Source organism: Podarcis raffonei, chromosome 5 (genome assembly GCF_027172205.1).
Source record: "Podarcis raffonei isolate rPodRaf1 chromosome 5, rPodRaf1.pri, whole genome shotgun sequence".
NCBI classification, from domain to species: domain Eukaryota; kingdom Metazoa; phylum Chordata; class Lepidosauria; order Squamata; family Lacertidae; genus Podarcis; species Podarcis raffonei.
The window spans coordinates 5,857,495-5,879,079 of record NC_070606.1 but is presented as its reverse complement, the minus strand read 5'-3'; the positions used below and the strand labels follow the sequence as shown (position 1 = coordinate 5,879,079).

Here is a 21,585-nt window from a genome sequence, read left to right as displayed (position 1 = left end):
AAAGGCTTTTGCCAATAAAGGGTTTGTTTCATGAATACATCTTGGTTGCTTCAAGACACAACCAGATGTAGTAATTGACTCCACTGTTTGAGTCACCATTGGGTGATAAGAAAAGTCTATCAGTTGGGACTAATATATGCATATTCAGGCATTCACCAGAACACACAAATGGCAGAATTTGGCCGGTGGGGCAGGTGCATGCACACAAACCCTACCTCCAGCAACCTTGTCTGCATAGAATTATACAGTTGGAAGGGACACAAGGATCATCTAGTCCAGAGGTAGGCAACCTAAGAACCCGGAGCTCGATCCGGCCCAATCGCCTTCTAAATCCGGCCACGGATGGTCAGTGTGTTTTTACATGAGTAGAATGTTTCCTTTTATTTAAAATGCATCTCTGGGTTATTTGTGGGGCATAGGAATTTGTTCATTTCCCCTCCCCCCCCGAAAAAATATAGTCTGGCCTACCACATGGTCTGAGGGACAGTGGACCGGCCCATGGCTGAAAAAGGTTGCTGACCCCTAATCTAGTCCAACTCCCTGCAATGCAGGAATCTCAGCATCCCTCAACCTGCTTAGTGCCCAACCTTCTCTGTGTTGTGTGCAGGGAAGATCTGCATGGGACTTCGCTCACATTCGCTTGAGCATGAGCAGAGCCCTCTGCAAGATCGGGGAGCCAGTGTCATGGTGGGCTTTGCTTGCAGTCAAGTGAACATGAGTAGAAGCCACTCGTAGATGCTCCCCATCTGGGGCAGATGGGCACAAGGGCATTGAGGGCAGGGCTTGCATGGCACACTTTGACATTCACATGTTCAAACACAAGTCTGAACATGCTTTCTGCAATGGCTGGTTGACACATGCAAGGTATCATCTCATCGTTAATAAGTCATCTCATCTGGCCATACATGGCCAGATCACCCAAGTTCAGCTGTGTAAATTCAGATTTATTTATATAGTGAGTGTGTTAGCACATCTAAACATGGTGAGCACTGATAATTACCTTCTTAAAATTAAGCAATCCAGGCAGCTGATATGGAATGTTTTGTGAGAAACCTAATTTACTTGGAGAATTACAGTATAATTTCACTGAACTTCTGTGTTCATTTTTTCTTCATCATATAATTAGTCATTACAGAGAATCAAAACTATTGTTGTCTCTTTAAGAACAAAGGCCTTGGGAACTGATAATTATACCACAGCTCAACATTTTCTTTCTTGCTTTTTTTTTCTCAACAGGCTTTTCTGAATATAAAGTGTGGCATTTAACAATTTTCCAGACAAAGAAGTATTATCTCCCTCCCCCCCCCCGCCGCCAACTAGTAAAACAAATCGGAAATCCTAAACGGCCAGTCTTCCTCTCTCCCTTCTTCATTGCCTTAGCAAGTGATTTCAGTTGTAAAAAAATCAGTAAAAATGTACATTAAACAATCCCCCTCATAGCCCAAATACATCAGTTGTGGTAGAGATGAATGTTTGAAATGAAAGGACAAGTACAAAATAGTACCTCGGGTTAAGAACTTTGCTTCAAGATGAGAACAGAAATCGTGCTCTGGCGGCATGGCAGCAGCAGGAGGCCCCATTAGCTTAAGTGGTGCTTCAGGTTAAGAACAGTTTCAGGTTAAGAACGGACCTCTAGAACGAATTAAGTTCTTAACCTGAGGTACCACTGTATATCTGAGGGAAATAATGCCAAAAGAATTATATTGCAGAACATAAAGGTAAAGGTAAAGGTACCCCTGCCTGTACGGGCCAGTCTTGACAGACTCTAGGGTTGTGTGCTCATCTCACTCTAGAGGCCGGGAGCCAGCGCTGTCCACTGTCCGAGGTCATGTGGCCAGCGTGACGAAGCTGCTCTGGCGAGCCAGCACCAGCGCAGCACACGGAAATGCCATTTACCTTCCCGCTAGAAAGCGGTACCTATTTATCTACTTGCACTTAGGGGTGCTTTCGAACTGCTAGGTGGGCAGGAGCTGGGACCGAACGATGGGAGCTCACCCCGCCACGGGGATTCGAACCACCGACCATGCGATCGGCAAGTCCTAGGCGCTGAGGCAGAACATAGATTCAGGCTAATATTCCTACAAACCACGGTGTGCCATTTGCTGTCTTCAGGAATGAGAAATGGATATGATGCAAATCACATGCAACCACAAGCTCATAGCCAATTGCTTATAATAGGGGGGCCCAACGTGCATGCAGACCTCAAAGCCTTTTTTGCTTGGCCCCCCCCCCTTGCTGCCTTCCAAAGTCAGATAAGGAGGCGCTGGGCTTTGGGAAGGAGGCCCTGGGCTCTGACAAGGTCCTGGAGTCGTCCTTCCTCCTTCCCTAAGCTTGGATGGGAGAGCTGAGCACCCGGCCAGTGCCTCCTGCTTCTTTCCCAAAGCCTTTGGGAAGGGAGCAAGTGAGCTGGAGGGGAGCGTCAAATTTTGGCTTCACTCTCCTCCCCCCGCACGACAAGGCAGTGTGTGGCCCACGTAGAATCATAGAATCATAGAGTTGGAAGAGACCACAAGGGCCATCGAGTCCAACCCCCTGCCAAGCAGGAAACACCATCAGAGCACTCCTGACATATGGTTGTCAAGCCTCTGCTTAAAGACCTCCAAAGAAGGAGACTCCACCACACTCCTTGGCAGCAAATTCCACTGTCGAACAGCTCTTACTGTCAGGAAGTTCTTCCTAATGTTTAGGTGGAATCTTCTTTCCTGCAGTTTGGATCCATTGCTCCGTGTCCGCTTCTCTGGAGCAGCAGAAAACAACCTTTCTCCCTCCTCTATGTGACATCCTTTTATATATTTGAACATGGCTATCATATCACCCCTTAACCTCCTCTTCTCCAGGCTAAACATGCCCAGCTCCCTTAGCCGTTCCTCATAAGGCATCGTTTCCAGGCCTTTGACCATTTTGGTTGCCCTCCTCTGGACACGTTCCAGTTTGTCAGTGTCCTTCTTGAACTGTGGTGCCCAGAACTGGACACAGTACTCCAGGTGAGGTCTGACCAGAGCAGAATACAGTGGCACTATTACTTCCCTTGATCTAGATGCTATACTCCTATTGATGCAGCCCAGAATTGCATTGGTGTTCTGTGCCAAAGTACTCTTGCAGCCTACTTGGCATGAAAAGTTGGACCGCCCTGGCTTATAGGGTGGGCTGGCAGTGGGGGGAGATTAGCTTTACATGGAGGTGTTTGACTTGCAACCAGTCAGTGCCTTTCAGAATATTATTATTATTATTATTATTATTATTATTATTATTATTAACAACTACTACTACTAAAACTTATTATTTATACTCAACAACTACAACTACAACAAATTATTTTTTATACCCCGCATATCTGGCTGGGTTTCCCCAGCCACTCTGGGCGGCTTCCAGCAGAATATTAAAATACAATGATTCATCCAGGATTAAAAGCTACCCTAAACAGGGCTGCCTTCAGATATCTTCTAAAAGTCTGGTAGTTGTTTATTTCTTTGACATCTGGTGGGAGGACATTCCACAGGGTGGGCGCCACTGCTGAGAAGGCCCTGTGCCTGGTTCCCTGTAAATTCACTTCTCGCAAGGAGGGAACTACCAAGAGGCCCTTGGCGCTGGATCTCAGTTTCCAGGCTGAACGATGGGGGTGGAGACGCTCCTTCAGATAGACTGGAAGTAGCATCTCTGGGATTGGATGATGTGCCTTTGTTTGGATGCTGCCCTTAGCAAACAAGAGAACTTCCTATTTCAGCCCTAAAATGGGGGAGGGGGAGAGAACCGTGAGGGTGCCAGGGAAGACCTTTGCGGGTGCATTTGTTCCTGCAGGCACTGCATTGGCAACCTCTGAGCTTGAGTTGCGCCTTCAGACTCTCTGAGGACACTTTGATTCCTTCTCCGTGCCTCTCTCACCCCTCCAGATTAAAAAGAAAGAAAAAAGAGACTATTTTTCATACGTCCAAGCTGCTTCCTGTTTCTGTTGCTCACTGTTGGTTTTTGGTTCCTTGGTCTTCGTCTTGTTTCCTCTCTATCATTTTATTGTAACTGCACCTCCAATAATATACATTAAAGCAGAGTAATTGTAACATCCAAATGGTAAAACAACATTTCCAAAATTAATTCTTTCACTTAATTTATCGCATGGGCAAAAATCAGACCATGAAGAGGACATTAATTCAGTCTTCTTGAAAGCCATCTCGTACAATAGATGCCCCTTGTTAGACTTCCTGGGTGTGCATTTGCTCAGTATTGTTAGAATGTCTAATAATAATAATAATAATAATAATAATAATAATAATAATAATAATATCTTTATTGTCATTGCCCCCTCTCGGGGACAACGAAATTACTTGACTGCTCCATAAAAACACTAATTAAACAATACAGTATAGTACAGCAAGGAAGATTAGATGACTTTCAAAGTCCAGGCTTCCCATTCAGGGCCGAGATCGCTCTGGAGAAGAAGCTGTTCTTAAGACGGCTCGTTCTTGTCTTCATCGTCCTGTATCTCCGTCCCGACGGCAGAAGCTCGAAGAGACAGTGACCAGGATGCGATGGATCTTTTACCATGTCGAGTGCCTTCCTATGGCACCTTGTGGCATAAATCTGCTCTAAGGTGGAGAGTAGGCAGCCAACAATGCTCTCTGCTGCCTTAACAACTCTGCACAACCCCATCCTGTCCTGGGTAGTACAGCTTCCGTACCACACACATAAGCCATAAACTAACAACAAATGCCCATATTAACTGTTGTATATATCACAATTGAAATCCTCAATATAACTCATTTGGGAATACTACCTTATGTTCTTGTGTTGGTTTTCCTTTTGTAGTTTAGTCATGTAGCTGGCAAGAAATACTCAAGAAAGAGTATTAGATTGATTTATCCCTAGCTTCATCTGAGCTTGAAATGCTGAGACAAGCAAAACATGTTGCTATTGCTTAAGAAAACAACGAATCTTAGAGTCAGCTCTGCGCCTCTTCTTTAAGTTGCATCTGTTAGATCAAGGATGCCTTAATTGTGGTTTCTGCCAATAAAAATTGGGAAGAACTGTTAATGGAAGTGAGGCACCCAAAATGTAGTGTTTATAGGAAATACTGTTAGAGTTACAACAATTTTTTTTCCTGTTAAAGAAAAGAGATGGGGGGAGTATACATTATTTTATTATTTGCTTTGATTGTTGTAAACCAAGGTCTATTTTTAGATTTGGCATAGAGATCAGAGACCTGGTTAAAGTTGAGAAAGCTTACCACTGTGGCTTTATCCTTCTTTGATCATGCTTAATCATGTTCTAGACATTTTCTCCTCTCTCTTTTTTTCTTTTTTTGAAGTTTGTTATTTTTAATGCACTTCAACACAGATTGTTTGTGACTAGGGCGGAGAAATTCTAAAGTTGTATTTGTTTTGGATTTTGTGCAAGTCTGTTGTTGATACTACCATACAGGATGATGTCGTGGCATGCTGAGGTGCAGTGAAGACAGTTATAACACTTGAAAGTCAAAGTGGGTGCCCTTTGCATGAAAAACAGCGTGCACTGTTGATGTGCCCCTAGGGAAGTATCCTGCAAAATTCCAGAAGGATTAGTGCTGGGGTGAAGGAGTTATTCTGAGTATAAAAAACAGCTCAGTGGTTGGTTGCTTGCTTGTTTTTTGTTTGTTTGTTTGTTTTCTTCCATCCTTCTGCATTTCTCGCAGAATTACTGTGATTGGAAGTAAAAGGAGAGCCCTGGTAAAGTTATCCCTTGGTTGGAAGCAAGAGCTGTCAGTCACAAATCTATCCCCCGCCCCCCTCCTATCTTCCCCTCCCTGGTATTTTCTGTATTTGGGGAGTTTGGGGAAGTCACACTCAGAGCAGCTCCAATGGACCCAGAATTTCTCACAAATCTTCAAGAGCCCCCAGATTCATTCTGAAGTGATTTGAAGGAGAACCATTTTCACCACAGACATATCCTGAATTTCTGTGAATCAGGTCAGTGAAGGGCTCATCCACCCCTCTGTTTGCCCTTCTGCTTTCTCCCAGGGGAACCCAAAGTTGAACTCTCTGAATTGGAACAATTGGCAATTGGGTGTTGTGTGGATTGCTGTTTGTTCCAATTTAGCGCTAAAGAGTGGGTTTTCCAGGGGAAAGTGGCAAGAAAAACTCAGATGAGGACCTAGAAAGCACGGGACAAGCGGACAACCACTTGGCCCCCTGCTTTCTGGGCATGAGACCTAAGCTTAGGATTTAGGATTCATCAGAATCTGATTTGCGTTTGGAAAGACACAGCCAATAAGAAGAGACTCTGCGGGGCAATGATCTGACTCAATATAAGGCAGCTGCATATGTTTACATTAGTGAACTCTTCTCCTTTCAAATCACTTTTAAAATATTATATTCATGCATCCCCGAATGCCTTACATTCTGACTTTTAAACTTGGGGGTCACTTCCTGTTGCTTATCAAAAACAGAGTTATGAGCAGATGGTTTTGTTTTTGTTTTCAGTGTGGCTGTTTGGAGCTTTGGTATTGCTTGAATGCAACATGATGGAAACTAACAGATAGAGCAGATTGTGTGTGTGTGCGTGTGTGCGTGCGTGTGTGCGCGCGCACGTTGAAATATTTTTTGTGCTCTCTTCATTCTTGTAGGTCATCATAAACATGAAAAGCTTCTGTTGTGCTGTTAAGTTGCTTCGTATGCAATGCATGCATGCTTATAAATGCATGTCTCTGGGCCTATCCTATCGGCTTTGTTTATTTCTTATACTCTATGTAGGAATTGCAGAGCTACAGAGAACAGAAACTAAATGATCAAAAGCACAGATGGCTGCTCAGCTGACATGAAAACATTCTTTCATTGATTTGAAATATATTGATTTATCCAGGTGGCTAAACAGCCCGAAAGTTTGACCAGTCAGAAACAGTGAAAATGCTTTCCAAAGCCATTTATTCATGCAGTGACATGCATAGTTACTCTGGTCCAGCTGAGGCGCCTTCCTCTTTACGTAATGTAGTGAATCTCTTGGTTTCCCATGGAATCTCTCCGATTCCATGAAAGCAGAAAGAGAACCTCCAAATTTGCTTTAAATTTTGCTTTAAGAGTGAATTCCCTTAAAATTATTCCAGTGTTGTGCAAGAGAACTCCCCTAACTCATAGTATTCGTTTTCCGTTTCAGCAACTCAATATTAAGCAACTCAAAATCAAACAGATTTTGATGAAAAGAAGAGATCTGGACTGAAGTGCTCAGCTGCCACCAATAAACTTGCAGGCTGAGCCCTTTGATGATATGGTGTAGAGACATATTGCCCTCCCAGCTGATGCCACTAGGAGCAAAACTCAAAGCAAATTTGGAGGTTCTCTTTCTGTGCGACTTTTTATGTTTGAGTAAAGCTGGATCAGAGCCAGGAAGCACATGCTGCTGAAGTTAATTTGCACCATTTTCTTTATGTGTTATTTACATTGGTTAGGCATAACTAAAGAAATATTGTGTTTTAGTATGAAATTAGAACATTCTAAAGGATAAAAAAACAGTAATCCCTTTTCTTTCCTTTGCTGATAAAATTACAAGTGCCCCAAAGACTGTGTTTGTTTGTTTGTGTGTGTGTGTTTAATAGCTTTATACTGTTTATATTCATAATGATCCTGAGCAGTGCTTTTGTTCTTAAGAAATGTTTAGGGGTGCTCTCATTTTCCTACTCATATTGAAATACTGCCCCTCAATGAGGCCAAATGTAGATTCACACAAAATGTTTAGGGGTATGCGTACCTCTGCACACCCCCCCCCAGAAAAAAACATTGATCCTGAGAAAGAATTTGGTTTGAAACAGGTTGGTCTTAATAGAAGCCTTTTCCCTTTATGTTGCTGGAGTTTTCCTCCTTTCATTTCCCTGTGATTGGTGTCTCCCTATTTATTTTCCCACTAAAGTGATGGGCGAACTCTCCTCAGCAATGGGTGATGACTAGAAACTGAAGAATAAGATTGCTCACTCCAGCTCACACCAAGGATCATAAATCAACTTGCAATTTTGGCTGGTCCTAACGTTGCCCTATCTTCTGCTGCTCCTCAAAATTTCATCCACTTGTTTTTGTCCATATCATGAACATTAATCATAGCTCAGTCATATCAGCCTCAAAGTGCAGTAGCTAAGTCTTCAGGGACCTGTGGGCAAATCGTAGTAAGTGCTAGAGTTTTTGTGGAAGAAGAAACTGTGAAATCCCTCACCAAGTCTTGGGAAGATCTACAATCTGAATGACCCAAAGCTTATGCAATAGATATTTATAAGCTCCATTCCCCCACTCACTCTGATCCTTTGTTGTAATCCATCTGTCATTACTGTAGTACAGACTTGCATTTTCTTTTCAGATCCTCGGTTTATTAGCGCTCACCTGATCCCCGAAAGTGACAACCCAGAGGATGACAAGATCTATTTTTTCTTCCGTGAAAATGCAATTGATGGGGAGCATTCTGGAAAAGCTACACATGCCAGGATAGGACAGATCTGCAAGGTAAAACTGTGACTGGATGATGAATACACTCACAATCATATTCTTCCACTTGTAAAGAAAGATCACTTCACTAATACCGGTATATTTAGTATTGTGGGTGGATGTGTCAAATAATAGGTATAATAAGGTATTTAACAATGGTAAGCTTTGGGCTCAGTTTGAGTCTGGTTTGCTTAAACTAACTCTAGTTCGAACAAACCACAGTTCCTGAGTTCAAACAAAACACGGAATTGCAGTTTGTGCTGAAATAAAAGCAGAAGCTTTTGCTCTTCTGCTCTCACAGCAAAAGAAGTAGCGAAGCCCATGGTAATGCACAGGTCTGAGGCATTCTGTTCACCTGAACTTGGCCTGTGACTCCAACTTCATGTAAGAACAGTTATTTCTCTTTTTAGGCTTATATTCCAGTCTTCATTTGGGAAGCTTGTGGTGAAAGCAGGTGTAACGTTTGTAGAGCAGCAGCAACAGTCTGGAAATGCTCTCGTTGTCTTTAAGTGAGATATACCTTTCCTCTTTGGAGTAAAGTTTGGAAAACTAGCAGCAGAGGCTACCTGTAAACTGGGCCGATGGATTGCAGCCAGCTACAAACCTCCTTCCTCCCCTCTGAACTTCATGGCGATTCTGCACAGAGAGTCACAAACCTCTGGTGCTATATTGCCACTTCCAGTTCCTAACTGGACAAGGCCATGTGTGGAGGAGGTGGGACCCTACACATGGCTGCACTGAAGTGGGAACTCCCATGTGTCACTACAGCTTCACTGAGGGCTTCTCCACACTGACTTTTCCTCCACGCTTTCCAGGTGCAGTCTGAGATTTCCTACACAATAAGCAGACTCTGTTTTGATGTCCTGACATGAGCTATTTCTTTTGTAGAATGACTTTGGTGGCCACAGAAGTCTCGTCAACAAGTGGACCACTTTCCTCAAAGCACGCCTGATTTGTTCGGTTCCAGGTCCCAACGGCATTGACACTCATTTTGATGAGCTCCGTAAGTGGTCAAATTGTTTCTGAAGACAGAGCCATTCTCTCTCTTGCCAGCTGCATGCTCATTACTAAATTGGCGGCTGTTTTTGCTTCTTGCCCCTTATTTTATTTTATTTATTTTGACAGAGGATGTGTTTCTAATGAACTCAAAGGACCCTAAAACCCCAATCATCTATGGAGTGTTTACAACTTCCAGGTAGCGGACATATCATTTTACTTCTTGGGGGGGGGGGAGCATGGAGTCTGCCCGTTTTTAAAAGCTTTCTTTGTTAACTTGGTCCTTTAAAAGAGAAGGCATTTTCTCAACCTTTGAACTGCTAGAAAAGTAGTAGATGTAAGAGGTTAATGAACTGGAGGTTTCCTATGAGCAATATATATAATCGCTCAGAAGTCTGCGGTCACACAGTTTAAAAGAATGTGTGTGTGTGTGTTTTTCTGCATTAACCCTTTTCTTAGTATGTGTTGTATAGGAGGCCTAATTGCGCCTGGTGCGTCTTGAATGCAAACTTTTTGTTTCCATTGACCTGGAAGCCAAATCCTGTCCCTATGTTTTTGCTTTGGCTCTTCAGAGAGAATTTACACACCGTACAAGCAACAACTCCAGACCCTTTCAGAGGGTTGTCACTTGCCTGGTTTGTAAGTGCTCAAGGAAACTGAGCCCCATGGGTGCTGGTCTGGTGCACCCATAGCTAGCTATGGAGAAGAAGGGGACCTAAAGGACAGTAAATGCCTGAAGATCATGGAGGGAAGGGGAAATTAAAATGTGGATATAATTCTCTATCAAAGTAAATTGTTTCGACTGAATCCCATTTTCAAAGCATTTCATTTTGATTTGGTTAGACAATTGCACAAGGTTGCTGTTGGGTTTTTTGGCCGACAGAAAATAAATAAATGGAAAGCTGGTATTTCTAGAACCTCTCTAATTTAGAAACAATTGCTTCTTTTTTCCCTCTCCACCTATCTGTTTTTCCACCCTGTCTATTATTAGCAACATCTTTAAAGGATCAGCTGTGTGCATGTATAGCATGACGGACGTGAGGAGGGTGTTCCTGGGACCATATGCTCACAGAGATGGTCCCAACTATCAGTGGGTTCCCTACCAAGGAAGAGTCCCATACCCACGACCAGGAACTGTAAGTGCCCTACTCACTAGGCAGCCAGGTGGTGCCCAAGCAGTATTGGCAGGCATTTATCTGGGGGGGGGGGGAATACCACTGTTTTCTCTGTAGGGATAATTGTTGAGGAATCGCTCTAGAAGCATGCACATTGATTTCAGTGTGGTGTAGTGGTTAAGAGCGGTAGTCTCGTAATCTGGTGAACCGGGTTCGCGTCTCCGCTCCTCCACATGCAGCTGCTGGGTGACCTTGGGCCAGTCACACTTCTCTGAAGTCTCTCAGCCCCACACACCTCACAGAGTGTTTGTTGTGGGGGAGGAAGGGAAAGGAGAATGTTAGCCGCTTTGAGACTCCTTCGGGTAGTGATAAAGCGGGATATCAACTCCAAACTCTTCTTTCATCCACCCAAAGCAGTCCATGAATTTCAATTGCCTATTGAAATAGTATGGCATGCCTTCTAACTGTGAACGACATCTCATTTAAATGCTTTGATCTTGTGAACCACCCTGAGATATAATGATGAGAAGGGCGGTATGCAAGTCTAATAATAAAAAATAAATAAAAATGAATTCTGAGTCAATCAATACGTTCAGAGAAAAGGGCAGGGGATTTTTGGTGTTGAGGACCATAACACAGTCTAGAAACAAAATAAAAAAATTCCTTCCTTAGAGACCAACTAAGTTTGGTATTGGTATGAGCTTTGGTGGTATCTGAAGAAGTGTGCATGCACACGAAAGCTGATACCAATAACAAAGTTGATCTCTAAGGTGCTACTGGAAGGAATTTTTTTTATTTTGTTTCTACTATGGCAGACCAACACGGCTACCTACCTCTAACCATAACACAGTGCGTTCTTCCACATACTATGAAGTGGCATCTTTCTGAGAGGTCCATACGTGTGTTTTTTCTGAATATGTGTCCCAACCCTAGTATACTGTACTGATAAAAACAAAAAAAAACCAACACCCAAGGACAGAACTATGTAGCAAAAACCAAACTTAATTTGGCCATTGGACCTATTAAATGTACTACGGATGACTTCAGAGTGAACATGCATGAAATTGTACTGCACACCTCCAGTAATCTTTTATCTGCCAGCTCCCTTAAGTGCAGTAAACCTGCTCTCCATTGAAATTCACAGGCTTGTCTGCACAGCCAAATAATTTATATTTGATTGTTTATTATTATTATTTATTGAATTTATATACCGCTCTATACCCAGAGGTCTCAGGGTGGTTCACAGAAGTATTAAAGTACTTATCTACTGCCCTCTCACAAAACATCAGGCTGGTGTACAGCAAGATAAAAAATATTTAAAAGTGGTATGAAGCAATCATTGAAATTATCATTACAATTGCACACAACCATGGGGGAAAGACGTGGCTGGTGCCTCCCTAAATATACGTTTTGCAGAGGAACGGGGCATGTTAATCAGCTCTAAGGGAAGCTGGATTATGCAGAGGCAACATGGATTTTTAGCTTCACAGCTTCCATTTAAAGCACTAGGGATGCAAACAAGAAATCAATACAGTATATGAAGGATGAATTCCTTGAAATGATTTAGCACTTAGGTTTCCTAAGGGATCCCAGTGCACCATTGAACTGGGGAATTTGAGAGGGGAAAGTGCCCACAACGTCCTTGGACGTCTCGTAGTGTGTTCGTTCCTTGTAAATTCAACGTTTATAGATGGCTGCTTGAAAATGATCGAGACAGTCCATTTAGAAAATCCAAAAAGATTATTCACACATGTTCTTGTATATGAATTCCCAGCTGCATTAACAATACTTAGCACTTCTAAATTACTTTTCTTGTTCAAAGCACTTCTCATACATTATCCGATTAATCATTATCTAATTAATGCAAGTAATCAGTATTGCACTCCATCTGGAAAATCAAGATTGCCTTTGGGATGTGAAATATGGATTTTTTTTAATGCAAAATTGCTATAAGCTATGAAAAAACTGTTGTTAATTGTTGGTATTATTTAACTGCTAGAATGTGGCATTGATAACAAAAAACAGAAGAAGGGAACCTCCTGCAGTTTTTCTGGTTTTTAATTGTGTTTGATATGCAATTATCTCAGGCTCTGATATTCACTAATAAAAGTGGATACTTGAGTTTTGCTGCTAGGAAAAAGCACATAATAAAATGATACCTAATATATGATAAAAACCAGGCTGCATAGAACTGGTGCTGTGATGGAGGACACCTTCCTATTCTTTTAAAAGACACATGTTGTTGTTTTTAATGCCTCCCTGATGAATTGTTAATAAGATGATAGCCATGATAATTGATTTTTCTCCCTACAGAGCGTGTTGCAAGATCAGGATTGTTGTTTAATTACATTTTGGCTTTCAAGTGCTGTATGTTTTAGGACTACAGAGGCGATGCAGGTTATTGCAACACTAGGGCATTTGTGTTCTTAATCAAAGGAAATGAACATAAAGTATAATAATGCTATCAATATTTTACACTTCAAGTGTTCAAAGCACTTTGCACGTCTTTAGGAATGAGGCGAGAGGGAAGCTTGAAATGTGAACTTGAACAGGGCTGCCCCAATTCAGGTTGAGTAAAGCCCACCTTTGAGCTTGGTCCAAATTCACCTGGTACCACCTCCCCCTTCCCCAAGCTAAGAATTGTTTGGAGTTGGAGAAAGAGGTGAAGGCAGAGTGGAAGCCAAATCAGATGTTTGATTGGAACTCTCCAACAGCACAATTTATCTGAATGCTCAGGCCAGTATTCTTATTATCCCCATAAAATGCAATTTACCTACAGACACTTGGCAATCTTCTGCTTATGCTTAGATTTGAATTCAGCAAATCACTGGCTTGCATATTCTGGAGGGATTGTATATCCACAGATTGACTCATCTATCTCTATATTGGTGATGCTAGGTTGTAACCAACTTTAGTCCTACTCAGAGTAGACCTATTAAAATAAAGGACACTACTAATAAAACCTCTGAGCAGGACTAGCATTGGACACAGTATACTGATGATGCAGCAGCACCATGCAAAAACCTAAGGTTGTTGCGAAGACCTCAGTGTATACACTGAGGAAATGGGAATTTCACTGTTGTAATCTCTTGACAATATTCTCTTTTGCCATCCCCCTCCCCAGTGTCCAAGCAAAACATTTGGTGGCTTTGACTCAACCAAGGATCTTCCTGATGAAGTCATCACATTTGCAAGAAGCCACCCAGCGATGTACAACCCTGTATTTCCCATCAATAATCGCCCCATAATGATCAAAACAGATTTGGATTACCAGTTCACACAAATCGTGGTCGATCGGGTAGATGCAGAGGATGGCCAGTATGATGTCATGTTCATTGGGACAGGTAAGGCTCCACAAACCTCTTTAGACAGTGAATGGAAAGCAGAGCAGAAGAGTCCAAGATGTTTGGCATTCCTTCTGTGCAAGTACCGTCAACACGAATGGACTTGCACCAAAGCAGTTTTTGGTGGAAAGTAGCCAGTGCTATATTTCTAAATCAAGAGGTGCCAAAACTCACCATGAACGCCTCCCTTGTTCTCTTTGAATGGCAATGGCACCTGCCTGAAAGGTGCCAGAACTGGGTTCAGGTGGGTTCCTGCTGAAAAAGAGCCCTGTTCTTGTCTTCTAGTGTGGCTCACTGAATCGCTTACAAGCAAGGCTCAACGCTATTTTGGGTGGACTGCAATTTACTTGATTGACGTAATTACCACATCCATTTAAATAACTCTAGACCCAGTTTCTCACTGGATGATCAACTTATGTCTGGACTATGCCATTTCAGTTTGTAGCTTGGGGCTTGCACATTTGAATAATTTCCCATATCCAAAATACTTCCCCAATGTCCTGGATATAGCACGTTGGAGAGCACGCTAGTTCAAAACACTTTGTTTTATCTTGTATGCAGCAGCCTTTAGTTCTGTATTCTCCCTTCTGGTCTAGGAGCTGCCAACCCCTGGGGACTCCCAATTTAATACTAATTCAATTAAAGCTTGAATTAAGTTCAAGCTGTGTGTGACTTCAGTCTTTTTTTATCCTGATCTCTGGAAAAGCAAGACTATCTCCTTGTCTTCCACTCTGCAGTCCTTCCCAGCTCACAGCCAGCGGACTTCCATCTTAAATCTCATCTGAGTTTGACAGTTACCTTGGCAATGTGGTCTGGTTGATTAATCTCAGAGAACAAGATTTTAATTCCCACTATAGCAAGGGCCACAGCAGCGTCACTTAAACAAAAATAAATGCTAAATGAAAATACCACCATCTTTTCCCGAGGTCTAGTGCAAGTTAAGGAGGAAGTAAGTTATGTTGTTTCCCTGAGTCCTAGTGGAAAGGAAATGTGATTAATTCAGCATTGTTGTTGTTTTAAGTATACATCTGGATACTTTGCCCTAACTCTCACCTCAGCGATGGTTCACTTCGATCCCTCTCCAGCAGACCAAAATGCATATTTTTGCCCTCATAATTTGACTTGAGGGCAAGAGCGGATCATTTAACACAGTCTCGAGTCCATCTTTCAGTAAACGTGAATTAATAACAGTAATTTTATCTTGTAAGATGAGTTACTCGCCAAAGCTTGCTGATCTGAAATGAGGGGCCTGGTTCACTTTGTGTGAAATTGTTTGAAATATTATTCCACGTAAGCCTGATCTTGAGTACAGATAAAGCTTCACTTTGGATGCCTGAGGCCTGATCAGAGACACTGTAGGGCTTAACACATGTGCATTTGACCTCAGAGGCTTTAGAGAGCAGCAATCCACTAATGGTGGGGGAAGGGAAGGTCCCTCTTAAAATAGAACTATTTATATTAAAGATTTAATGCAAGGATTGTGCCTATCTGCTAGGCTGACTTCTTTGGCTTTGTCAAACCTCGGTTGTAGAATTCAAAATGTTTTAGACGTGGCAATAATCCAGTTCTCCATTACTTTGTAGTGGTCTCTCCTCCTGCTGCAAGAACTTAAATCTTCCAGTCTTTGATGCTGACAAAATTGATATAGACTTTGTTTAAAACGGTAGCTTCCGAATGACATCCTTTGCCCCCCGCATCCCCACACAACTTCTAAGCTTAGTAAAGTGTTTTTATCCCCTTCCCCTCTTCCACCTGGAATACTCCGTTAAGAAAAACTGACAATTTGCAGGTCAGTTATTCTGCAGTGTTGGGTGAAGTGATTTGTCTGCCTACGGCAGGGGAAGCTTTTCACAGTAGAGGGAGAAATGTTTTCACTGGCTGCCCAAGAAAAAAAGCTGCCGTTGGAGGCAGATGAACAGCGGCAGGGCCTAAAGTCGGTAATCCTGTACACACAGGATACATTTAAAGCACATCCAAATTATTTCCCTTATAATTCTGGGCTCTTTAGTTTCCCCCTTGCAAACAGTTCTCAGCAACCCTGCAACAGACTAGCTATCGCCTGGCACCTTCACTATACAGTGGTACCTCTAGATGCGAACGGGATCCGTTCTGGAGCCTCGTTCGCATCTAGAAGCGAACGTAACCAGCGACGGCACGTCTGCGCATCCGTGCGTCGCTTTTCGCCGTTTCTATGCATGCACGTGAAGTCATTTTGAGCGTCTGCATATGTGCAAGCGGCGAAACCCAGAAGTAACGAGCTCCGTTACTTCCGGGTTGCCGTGGAGCACAACTTGAACACACTCATCCCGAATCACATTCAACCCAAGGTATGACTGTACAGTCATATCTCATGTTACGTTTGCTTCATGTTACATTTTTTCAGGTTGCTTCCTGCGGTGACCTGGAAGTATCAGAAAGGGTTACTTCTGGGTTTTGCCACTTGCACATGCGCAGGCGGTGCTGAATCACGCTTCGCGCATGCACACAAGTGCCAAATCGCACCGCGCACCTGCGCAGATTCGGCATTTCAGGTTGGGGGCTTTTCACGTTGCGAACGGGCCTCCGGAATGGATCCCATTTGCAACCAGAGGTACCACTGTACACCTTTAGGCGCCAGGCAAAAATTTTCCTTTTCAACCAGGCCTTTGCCTGACTTGATCTACATCCTATACCCTGCTTAAAAATGCTGGCTTTTTTGGTTTTTTTTATTATTATTATTAGGTTGCTGGTTTTGTTTTGATTTTATGTATTTTATATTTTATGTGAACCGCACTGAGACCTTCGGGTATAGAGCAGTATAGAAATTATATATATATCTTCCAGGGACGCTGTCCCCTAGGCCTGATAAGGTTTTGAGAAAACACAACATCAATATTGGTTGCTGTATCTCAAAGAATCATAGAATTGGTACCCCGAAGAATCATATAGTCCAATGCAGGACTCTCAACTCAAACTCTGCACTGTTCGGAATCACCAGCTGATTCCTAACAGATCTGTCAACTTAATTAATTTGGCAGCATCCCTCCAGCTGTCTGTGCGTCCCCATGAAGTCTCACTTTCACATCTGCCCTTGTATTATTATTTTTAAAAAGAAAGAAAAAGAAAACATGGAATACTTTGGACTTGAGAATAAATCATAAAATGTAGCCCTGGCTGATCCAGTGTATTCCTGGCTTTAAATACACATTTGTGGCAGCTGACATTTCATTGGTAGCATTACACTGCCCTGTTCATTTGCTGACAGCTAAAATGGGTTCAGGGTTCAGATTTTCGGGTTTTTTTGCAATTAAAAGATTTCAATATAATCCTTCTTTGGAAACTTTTAAGAACTTTTGAGATCGTTTTGAAGGTAAGTGGGCATTGTATGGAGCCGACTCTAAAGAACACATTGCTGCATAATCCCCTTTTTGAAATACGATAATTTGTATTGTGGGAAACATAAAACTCCTGTAGATCTGAGATTGGACTGCTCTTGGGCTCAAGGGGGAAAATGGTATCTGTCTTTATTTCAGATATTGGGACAGTTTTGAAAGTAGTTTCTATCCCTAAAGAGACGTGGCATGATTTGGAAGAAGTTTTGCTGGAAGAAATGACAGTCTTTCGGGTGAGTGTGATTGAAAAGTTGGTTATCTGTTTTCGCTCCCCTGCTGCTGCTGCTGCTGTTGCCCCCGCCACCCTCTGCAGGCAGCTGCAGAGACGGGGTTTATTGTGGAAGAGTCCAGCAAACCTTTCTAATTAGCTTCTCAATTAGAGTTTCAGGCACTAGTCAAAATAAACCTCAGAGCTTTCAGTGCCAGTTGTGAGCTAATAGCAAAAATTACATTGCTGGCTCTCCTCCCCTCCTCCCCCCCCCTTGTTCACTGGGCCGCTCAAACCAATAGATATGACTGTTTGCAATTTACAGTGAAAACCATCTGTAACATTTGAAGGTCTTGCTGCCTGTCTTCTCCCCAGGAAAATATACAGAATTAATTCTACATCTGGGCATATGACATGAAGACAAAGGCGTAGTGAAAAGTCTGTTATCTGACATTGAGGGTTTCTATGACATGACAATTAAGAATAATTTTGAAGAAGTACACAATGTAGGCAAAAGTTGGCATGGTTTTTAGGAGCTGATTTCCAATGCATGTTTTTGTTTAAATGGATTTTGATCTCGTGCCATCCTGGGGAGTATGGAGAAAATGAGAAGATAAAGCTGAGATTGAGTTGTACTGCCGATTAATCAACTTGATTCAATAAACATTTTGATGAGTTAAAAACTTGTCGCATAGTCAGTCAGGCAGATTTTTTAAAAAGGAGTTACTTTAATGTAAGAATTTACAAATTATCTTGGAAGTGGGATTCCACATCTCTTCTACGCAGCGAGAGATGCCTTTTTATAAATGATGCCAACAGCAGCATATGGAAGCATTGTCTAGAAACAAAGGGAATTGTTTGTTTTCCTTGCTCAGTGGTAGATCACAGGGAGGCAAGGGCCTCAGGTGTGATGGCTGGATCCCTTGACTGGATCCCCAGAGAGCCACAGCCAGTCGCTGCAGATGCTTCTGACCTAGATGGACCAAGTGTTTGAGAGCTTCCTGTCTTTCATTGGAATTCTCGTTCATTCATCTGCAGATTTATGTAGATTTAATTGTCACTGTTAAAATTTAACTGGCTAAGAATTAAAAAAGAAAGAAAATGACAGCCCCGTTCTGATTCACAAATCCTCTCAGGCTATCCCATGCCAAGCTTTCCCTTCTCCCAGAAGCAACATCCTACAAAGCGAGACTTCTTGGTTTCCACCCATCCCAACACTTGCTTGCTTTGCCTTATGAAGAGGCACCATGTTATTTGGGCCATGTATTCTAGGACTGTTTGCATGCAACGTTCTGGGCTTTACATCGGAAGTGCAACCTGTGTGTGAATGAGCCACTGACTCAATGAGGTGTGCCTCATTGTCAGGTTCTGGTTAATTGTGCAGTGGGTATCTGAGCCCCTGGTTTTGAACAAGAAATAAATCTCAAGGAATGAGATGAAATCACAAGAGTAGCTGGTGGCCTGTGGTTGTTTTCTCTGCTGCCTGCAGCAAATCGGCTACTTATAGTATAAAGCAGTCTAGGGACCTGGCCGTTGCATGAGCTTCTACAAATGAAACAAAACGAATGCCACGCTCTGTTAAGCCAAAAATTAAAGAGACAAGCCAAGAGCTTAATTTCTAAAAGTAGAGGTTCTTGGTCTCACTTTCTGGAACAAATCATGTCTTCTGTCCTGGAGGCTTTTGCCTTACATTTCAGATGCCTAGAGGTAGGCTATGGTGACTCAGATTGAGGGGGTGTGTGGGGAGAGAGAGAGAGAGGGGGGGGGGACCATTGTATCACATTTTGCAGCCTTGAAAAAGTGGTTTCCAACTTTTGGTTTTGAGTCCCATCACCTGTGCTGGGATGGGCATGGAGCTGTGACTAGTAGTTGACCCATGCAAGTCTGGGGCTGAGCCAGAGCAGTATCTGATCAATCAGAAACAGAGGCTGGCAGAATCTGGCAAGGTGAGTCCTTAGCCAAAAAAACGGGTGGACTCAGTGATGGAACTGACAGCAAAAACATCTTTGACAGCTGACATGGAGGCTGAAACTCCACCCTTAGTGGCCGTCGCACATGTGGGCAGGAGGACGGGTGCTTAGCTACCTCTTTGTCTCTTGCTTTCCGCTTGTCCGAAGCTACTTCCAAAGTCCAAAATGGCTTAGCAGTCAGGAGAGAAAGTGGTAGGAGGCTTGGCAAAGGCGCTATTTGGCGTGGCAGTGCAAATTTGCCCTTGCTTTGCCCTTGAAGGGCAAAATGAAAAGGTGGGAAGAGGGGACCACCAGAAACCATTAAAAGGAAGCATTGCAATTCCTCTGCTCCCTTGCTGTGTTGAACATCCTGGTGTGAAGGTGCCTGGGGATGCACACACCTCAACATTCAGCATGACCCCAAGAGCTCCTTATCAGCTGCCATAAAATACTGTTGAAATTATTCTCCTTGCAGGTGCAGCTGGAGTTTGAAGGGGGGTTGGTTAATGCGCCAAAGGAATCGAGTCCTAGGTAGAAATCTGATACGAAGTTTCAATGCAACCCATCACTTTTGAGTTTCCACATATCCCTGGGGTGGGTGGATCTAATTTTATGTCACCAAAGAATGAATTTAACAGCCTGAATTACAGAATGCCGAACACAACACTTTTCATTGACAGCTCCAGCCAAACTGAAGGCATTCCAGATGTATTGCACTGATAACAAATGCCTTTTTAACCTGATTTGTGCAGTGTCTCCCTGAACAGCTGAGCAAACATTTCGGTAAGGCCTGTAATTGATGCCTTCCAATACCAAGTTTAATAACCCATTTGCACTGGAGAGTCTGCATGCTTAGCATCTACTGAGCCATATCCAGTTCCCCATGGGCTGGCCGGGGGTGAAGTGTGAAAGCTTGAAGCAGGCTATGTCAGCGTACCTTGATAGAAACTGAACCCGTATGAGGAACCTATAAGAAAATAGAAAGTCTACAATCCATAAGACAGATCTACACATATTCCTCAATGTGGCATTCCTTCCAGAAATAGCAGCCCTGCTCAGAGTTGTCCCCCTCTACATACCATTTTGCATATTTACTGGTATGGCGACATCATCATGATCTGCAGTTCCCTGTCTCCCTAGCAGCTGCCAATATTATGAAGCAAAGGAATCACACAGCAGTTGATAAGCCCTGAAGAAGAGGGACCCTGGTTAGCTTCAGTATGATGCTAAACCATGGTTAAAGGGGGAATAATTCCCACTGAGAAAGGGACATAGGTGTGCACTCCTGAAGCTGACTCCCAATTTGCAAACCACTATTTTTGCAGGGCTGCTAGGACGCCTCCACTGGACCTTTGTAGAATGCATGCTTGATTAATCCTTGTGTTGAGTTTCAACATGCACAATTGCGCAGGCACAAATGCATTTGAATGCATCCATAGCAACAACGGTGTTTCAGCGTGAAAGTCAGTAAGAGCAATCCACAGCGAGGCACCCAGTTCTCATCGTCTTAAGGGAAGCAGCTATTTAAAGCATCTTTGCTATAACTGTAACTCTCTCTTTTCCAGGAACCCACAGCTATTTCAGCCATGAAGATTTCCACAAAGCAGGTACTGTACATACGATCTTGAGACTCTTAAATATTTATTGGGTCCCATATTTCAGAGACCTTAACTTGCTTGCCTGAAAAGATATTGATGCCAGCTGCCTCCCATTCCTTTTCATAAATGTTTCTAGTTTCTTATGGAAATTCTGACAGACAAAGAAGAGGGAAAGACTTTACGTGTGCTTCGCTAGCTATGAAGTGGAAATGAACTGCCTAATTAGTCTCTGAAACAAAGATCCTTGTTCCGAGCTCTAGAGATGTTGCATCCCCAGGAGTCACTGGCTGCAGGTCATGAGGGTCAAATCTCCTGTTCTCCAACATTGGCACAATCTCTACCAGGCTTCCTTCTCACCTGCTTCTTCCTCTATAACACCAACTAAGGGCTAATGAATGTGCAAAATGCACTTTTACAAAGACCCATTGATCACAATAGAAGTGTCCAGTGCAGGGGTCAGCAAACTTTTTCAGCAGGGGGCCGGTCCACTGTCCCTCAGACCTTGTGGGGGACCAAACTATATATTTTTTTGGCGGGGGGGATGAATGAATTCCTATGTTTCCTACAACCCA

The 21,585-nt window shown here is 42.9% G+C and overlaps 1 protein-coding gene across 2 annotated transcripts in view; it reads left to right on the top strand.

The window, feature by feature from the left end:
* Nucleotides 1–21,585, top strand: part of SEMA3A (semaphorin 3A) — a 190,362-nt gene that overhangs the window by 149,254 nt on the left and 19,523 nt on the right. For both annotated transcript variants that reach the window (XM_053387699.1, XM_053387697.1), the window contains 7 exons: nt 8,308–8,450; nt 9,321–9,435; nt 9,558–9,627; nt 10,420–10,564; nt 13,668–13,887; nt 17,400–17,491; nt 20,981–21,022. In XM_053387699.1, the coding sequence (XP_053243674.1) occupies nt 8,308–8,450; nt 9,321–9,435; nt 9,558–9,627; nt 10,420–10,564; nt 13,668–13,887; nt 17,400–17,491; nt 20,981–21,022 (827 nt within the window). The remainder of the gene's footprint in view (nt 1–8,307; nt 8,451–9,320; nt 9,436–9,557; nt 9,628–10,419; nt 10,565–13,667; nt 13,888–17,399; nt 17,492–20,980; nt 21,023–21,585) is intronic.